General features: G+C 42.3%; 1 protein-coding gene across 1 annotated transcript in view; it reads right to left on the bottom strand.

Moving 5' to 3' along the window:
• Positions 1–252: 252 nt before the first annotated feature.
• SLC6A4 (solute carrier family 6 member 4) overlaps positions 253–7,090 on the bottom strand; it is a 42,974-nt gene continuing 36,136 nt past the window's right edge. The window contains exons 14-15 of the mRNA XM_029929179.1: positions 3,852–4,019; positions 253–668 (exon numbers count right to left, since the gene is read on the bottom strand). Of these exons, the coding sequence (XP_029785039.1) occupies positions 594–668; positions 3,852–4,019 (243 nt within the window). The 3' untranslated portion in view covers positions 253–593. The remainder of the gene's footprint in view (positions 669–3,851; positions 4,020–7,090) is intronic.

Below are 7,090 nucleotides of genomic sequence, written 5' to 3'. Positions count from 1 at the left end.
GACATACATGCTCACATGTAGACAGTATTTTTCAGTTTAGTTTCTACATCTTCCTCTCCTCCTCTGACTCCACAGCAGCACACAGGTTGAAGGGTTCTAGTAGATTCCAGCTATAGAATTCTATACTACTCAGAAAATATATGGCTAGCAAAACGGCATCCCTGTTTTCTCCTACATGGTTTATGCATTCATGAACAGTGAAACCTTTAGAAGCAAACGCATGTCAGATACCAATGATCATAACAAGAAATGTTACATGAGACTTTTACAAACTTGATTCTAAACCTAATTCCAACTGATTAGACGGTGGTTTTCATCACTTTCATACACCCCCTTGCACATCCAAAATTGTGCAGTTCAGCTGCGTCACAGAGCTAACATGATGATATGTCCAGGAGATTTCATAGAAAGGAGTGGTTGGAGGCCATTAGAGTCTAGGCACCATAGTCTTTGGGACTGTCCTCCATGAAGAAGGCCCTTGCATTGTCAGGCTTAGCTGGAAACTCATTCACTCAGAGGGGAGAAGGCGCGCGTGACTCATCAGAACCAGAGGAGAGGTTGTTGGGAAGCCATGTTCCTCTCGTCGAAGTGTTTTATATGGCATTCAAGTGGATGTCCCCATAGGGAATTTCTGTTGGTGTTTCGGGAGTGATACCTTTAATAATACGCTGTTGAGAAGAAAATACGATGTTATAAACATTCTTATAATTTAACAGTATTGCAAAAATATTTCAGCATTAATATTAAAACATTTAAAGAGCATGTTAATGTTGGAATGGTCTCAATGACTTTCCTTAGGAAAGGAATTCCCACGGGGCACATGGGTGGCTCAGTTGGTTAAGCGTCTGACTTCGGCTCAGGTCATGATCTCACATTCGTGGGTTTGAGCCCCGTGTCAGGCTCTGTGCTGACAGCTCAGAGCCTGGAGCCTGCTTCTGATTCTGTGTCTCCTTCTTTCTCTCTCTCCCCCACTCCCTCTCATGCTCTGTCTCTCTCTGTCCCAAAAATAAATAAAACATTAAAAAAGAAAGAAAGAAAGAAAGGAATTCCCAGGGCACCTGGGTGGCTCAGTTGGTTAAGTGTCTAACTTTTGATATCAGCTCAGGTCATAATCTCATGGTTCATGAGTTTGAGCCCCACATCAGGCTCTGTGGTGACAAGGTGGGGGCTGCTTGAGATTCTGTTTCACCCTTTCTCTCTGCCCCTCCCCCACTTGCTCTCTTTCTTCAAAATAAACATTAAAAATTTTTTAAAGGAATTTCCAATTTATTTGTTCTCAAATATAGATAAAAATTATATATTCAGGGAGCACCTGCTAGCTCAGTCAGAAAGCATGCAACTCTTGATCTTGGGGTCATAAGTTGAGGCCCATGTTGGGTATAGAGATCATGTAAATAAATAAATAAATTCTTAAAAAGTGATAATCAGGAACTATAACTGCAAACTAATTAAGAATATCACCGTAACACTAATAGGAGAAAATGGAGAACCTCCACTTGCCTATAACATGCTTTTGATGACCTGGTGGGTAAGGGTATCTTTTTCTCTGGGCAGAGGAGGCCTGCTGTGGCCACGTAGGGCCTGGGGAACAGAGTGAGTGCTGGCTTCTGGTCCCCTCCCCTCAGCCGGGCTGCCTGTGCCCAGCATGTGCTCCCAAGCACAGTGCAGAGTGCCAGCAGCCACTGTACTGGCTGGACCGTTACTGATTTAATGAGTCTAGCTGTGAAGGAGGACTGGTTAATCATATGATATCATATGATTATCATAATTGTTATGATAATCATAAGTTATCATAATTAAGTTGAAAAAGATGTGACCATTCATGTTATTACTCCTAAAGCAAACTCATGTTGACATAGTACTCACTACAGGGAAAATGTTGAGAATTTTTAGCCTAGAATCAGCTGAAGTACACAGAAGCTTTAAGACTGATCTAAAATATGCCTGGGCTTGGGTGTGAAATATACAGCCCACCTTGTAAAACTTAGCATCCGGGTGACACGAAGCAGCTCAGGGATGTGAAGAAGGAAAAACAGCAACACTTCAGAGGCTTAAAAAAATCTTTATTAGGTTGCTTAGTAAAATTTTTGATGACCAAAAGTCTACATGTATAGGAAGTGGGCATATTTGGATCCGAAAGCATTTTTTGATTTAAGGATTTTAGGTGAAGTTCTGCTTCTTGTCTTTTATATTTTGGATTGAAAAAGTATGTAGTCCCCTTCGATCTTTTGTTTTTCTCTTGAGTATAGTTGATACACAATGTTACATTAGTTTCAGTCCTTTAATCTCTTTTACTCTTATTTGTTTATTTGTTTGTTTGTTTGTTTTGAGAGCGCACGCATACAAGCAGGTGAGGGGCAAAGGAAGAGAGAGAGAGAATCTCACGCAGGCCCCACATGGAGCCCGACGGGGCAGGGGAGTGAGGGGCTCCATCTCAGGACTGTGAGATCATGACCTGAGCTGAGATCGAGTCTATCATTTCACCAACTGAGCCATCCAGGCACCCCAATAATTCTAACTGCTCTTCAGTGGAGCCATGCTGTGCAGGGAGAGAAGGTGTATGGTGTACACTAAGGTGTTTGGTGGAATGGCGGGATGAACAACACTGTAAAGTAGAATTTCGGCTCCTGTGTTCTAGTCCCTAGCCACCCATTCTGTTGCCCTTCTGGCTGCTGATATCCCAAAATGCCAGGACCACTTTTTGCCATATTTCGGGAGCATTCCAGTTGCAGATGACCACTGCTCTCAAAATTTGCCAGGCCCTGGCGTTTTGGGAGGTGATAATCTAAGAAAACGATCACTACTGATGCCTTCACGAATGCTTACTTATTAGCGAACATCTTCCCAGGATCTTTGTCTAGTTTCCGAGAGGTTTTGATGACAATGACCTAATCCAAGTGAACAAGTGGTAGACTTTCCATATAAAAGTCCAACCTTTGATCTGACAAGGGTCCAAAAGAGTTAAGAAATTTGCCTTTCTCTTAGTCTTTTTTTTTTAAACTATACCAAATTTCATTTGAGGCCTCCCTCCCTCATAGGTAGAATGTTATAGACCATCAAGTCTGGTATTCACAAAGAAGCTCACAAGGTATTTTGGTAGCATAATGAGATAATATACATGGAGATGCTTTGAAAAATATACAATCTTATGCAAACTGTAAGGTTCTATTATTAAAATTATTTTTATCACACATTCTTTTTCTTTCTTTAAAGTAGGCTCTACCTCAATGTGGGGCTTGAACTCACAACCCTGAGATCAAGTCACAACCCTGAGATCAGGAGTCAGATGCTCTACCAACTGAGCCTAAATTTTAGAGCACATTATTCATTACTATTAATATTATTACATTACTAATAATATTATTAATTATTATTATACTGGTAACTTTTTTTTTTTTACTCCAATGCCTTAAGCTAAAACTACTACGTCCTTATTTAGTGGTGATTTTCAAAATAGCACTCATCATACTGCTGCTAGAAAAATGGCTATGGGCATTTTCCACCATCATCTCCACTAAGTCAAAAAGCGCCTATTGCTTTCAGACATGACAGATCTGATGTCCGTGCCCGATGGCAAGCAGAAGGCAGAGTAGACGTCTGATGAGTTGAGAGCTGTGATGATGAGTCAAGCTGTGTGCTGGGGCGCATGCAAAGAACCGGCTCACTCCTTTGCTTCTGTATCTGAGGCTTATGGGGATGCCTTTCAAGGTGACAAAGGCAGCCATCATAGGTCTACACCATGGTATAGGTGAACTTCATGTGGTGGATTCATCTCCTTTGAACAGAGCATAACAAGAAGACCCTTTTCTCCCAAAACAATTACTAGCCTGACCGCACATACTAGCACCTACCTCTTTAAAGGTCCCTGGAGTGATGATCAGCCGATACGTTATGTATGTGGGGATGCAGATGAAAGACGAGGTTCCTATGCAGTAACCCAGGATGATACTCCACTGAGGATAATTATATTGGAAAAGTCGTAGCTGTGGTGGACTCATCAAAAAACTGCAAATGATGAACTACAACAGAAATACCAAGAAACATTCAAAATCTTAACAATATTCATGCAGATAGGGACAGTTCTGATACCCTGAACACCAAACGCTAAGCCTGAGATCCTTTCAGGAGATTCCCCAAATGTGATCTATCCTAGATTGAACTCTGACACATGGGATTCACCATTTTCTGTGCCTGAATGGCAACAATACAACAGCCAAGTATTGCATTGATTTTTCTTTCCACCCCCACCTCGACCCTTAGAGCAGGGACATCATGCCTCATAAAGTTGCTTATGGGGAGTTACATCGACCCCTTAGGGCAAAGGGGAAGTGACGGGCATCTATTAAGAGTGGTTTGGGGCCGGTCTTCCCAGACAGTGGAAGACTAAACTGGATGACCTCTCCACGGCTCCTACCAGTCCTAAGGCCTCATGTTTCTATGCTTTGTTTTCTTTTCCTCTTGCATTTCTCAGCTGTGATAATTTTTAGTCAGACAGAAGTTACCTCTGTCCAGGAAAGATACTAAGGTTCTCAGGACCTGGAGAGGACTCAGGCTCCAGGGTATGTGTTCCTACTTTTCCCTTTTCTTGAGCCCTCTGCTTTCTGCATTGAGCATCTCAGCCTGGGGTTTCAACAAGAATGGCTTGAGGCATCTCAACAGTGAGCGCCCACCTGCTCCAGGCCCTTGTCATGAAAGGAATAATGGAAGGAAAAAGCAGCTTAACATACTTTTTACTTGAAAACACTGTGAGAATTTCTCCCAAGAAAAATTCTACAGTGTGCTCCCAACACCCCGTTTATAAGTTTTCTTATTTCAGTTTGGTTTCCAGAGAGAGCGTAAATATCAGTTTTTTGCCTAGTAACCACAGGGCCGAAATTGTTATTGCTCTTGATTTAATTTAATTTTATTACTTCATAGTCATAAAGAAGACACTAATGTAAATTATTTGTGTGGTTAAACATCTATTTATATCTTTTTTTTCTTTATTCTGCAGGTAATAAAATGGGAAGTTGTTAAACACACATCCATCTTTCCAACAGTGTTGTCCTAAGTCCAGGAGGAAGCTTTCAAAACAGGAGCCTGGCCAGTTGCAAACCTTTCTCTGGACTTACTCTCCTCACCCCCAGACCCAGCTACTAAGGAAGCTAGTTTTGGAGTGTGGAAAGATGGATTGGACACAGTTAGGAGCCCTGGTCCCATATTGATGTCAGGTGTGTGAAGTCCCGCACAGTTCACGGGGCCTTAAGCTCTCGGAGCAGCCAGTGAGTGTTGCCCCAGACAGGCCTTTGCAGGGCCCTGCCTCTCCTTGTTCGTATACAGTGTTTTCTCTTTTTGTAACTTGGCCTCAGTGAAAAAGAATATTTTTAGTAAGCTACTTGTTGTTTACTGAAAGCAGCCTTAAAAAGCTCACGGCAAGGGATCTGTTAAGTAAACCCAGAAGTGGAAGATAGATTTGCCTCCTGTTAACTGGGCACTGGGGCACTTGCCTTTAGAGGAAGTGAGGAAAGCAAACATCGCAGTGATACTGAGGGACATGCCTGAGCACAGAGCTGTGCATGGGTTTTGCTGGGCACCGAAGCTCACTGACTGTACACCAAGTGTGCACCCAGGCTGTTCCACGACCAGAGGTTCACAGAAGTTAAAGCACTAAGAACCTGGAGCCAGGGCCAGGGTGGAACATGTGAGGCACTCACCTTGGGCGCAACATTTAAGTAAATTTTAGTAATCAAGAAATAATATGATGGTGCAATATTTTTTAAATTTTTTAATAGTTTGCTGTCAAATTGGTTTCCATATAACACCCAGTGCTCTTCCCCACAAGTGCCCTCCTCCATCACCACCGCCTCTTTCCCCCCTCCCCCTCCCCCTTCAACCCTCGGTTCATTTTCAGTACTCAATAGTCTCTCAAGGTTTGCGTCCCTCTCTCTCCCCAATTCTCTTTCCCCCTTCCACTCCCCCTGGTCCTCCATTAGGTTTCTCCTGGTCTCCTGTTAGACCTATGAGTGCAAACATATGGTATCTATCCTTCTCTGCCTTATTTCGCTTAGCATGACACCCTCGAGGTCCATCCACTTTGCTACAAATGGCCGTATTTCATTCTTTCTTATTGCCATGTAGTATTCCACATATATATATATACCACATCTTCTTGATCCACTCATCAGGTGATGGACATTTAGGCTCTTTCCATGATTTGGCTATTGTTGACAGTGCTGCTATGAACTTTGGGGTACATGTGCTCCTATGCATCAGCACTTCTGTATCCCTTGGGTAAATCCCCAGCAGTGCTATTGCTGGGTCATAAATAAGGGAGTTCTATTGATAGTTTTTTGAGGAACCTCCACACTGTTTTCGGTGCAATATTTTAAAAAGACAAGATCTGACAGGGCCAGATTAGGGTTATGGCAGGTGAGGTGAGACATGCAAGCACAGGGTCAGATCTTGTGTTTGTTTAAAATGAAATCTGTTGCTCAGGGACTTTTTTTTTATGTTTATTTTTGAGAGAGAGAGAGAGACAGAGCATGAGTGGGGAAGGGCAGATTGAGAGTGAGACACAGTATCAGAAGCAGGCTCCAGGCTCTGAGCTGTAAGCACAGAGCCTGATGTGGGGCTTGAACTCATGAACCGTGAGATCATGACCTGAGCTGAAGTCAGATGCTTATTAACTGACTGAGCTAGCCAGGCGCTCCGGATTGGGGACTTTTTTGCATTAATTTTGGTTTCTAGAAAATATTATATTAAAATGGTCTTTATCTTGATTACTAAGTATTCTGGCACCTCCCATCCCTAAATTTTATGCCTATAGTGAGTGCCTCACTTCCTCTCCCAAATCTCAGCTCTGGCATGATCTCCTCATTGTGTGGGGGAATACTAAAGTAAAGAAACAGACATGGTTTCTTCCTTCAAGGAAACAATTCCTTTGAAAAACAAATGAAAGGATTTAAGTAGATTATCTAAAAGCACTGGTAATAATATAAATTAGTAATCCATTTATGTCAGAACTTCTGCTTCTAGTAATGGCAGGCTAGGTGGTTCATGCCAACCCTGTCACTGAAAACAACAGAAACTTCTGGCTTAAAAAAAAAAAAAA

The sequence above is a fragment of the Suricata suricatta genome, chromosome 17, assembly GCF_006229205.1.
Source record: "Suricata suricatta isolate VVHF042 chromosome 17, meerkat_22Aug2017_6uvM2_HiC, whole genome shotgun sequence".
Taxonomy (NCBI): domain Eukaryota; kingdom Metazoa; phylum Chordata; class Mammalia; order Carnivora; family Herpestidae; genus Suricata; species Suricata suricatta.
This window is presented reverse-complemented; position numbering and strand designations above follow the sequence as displayed.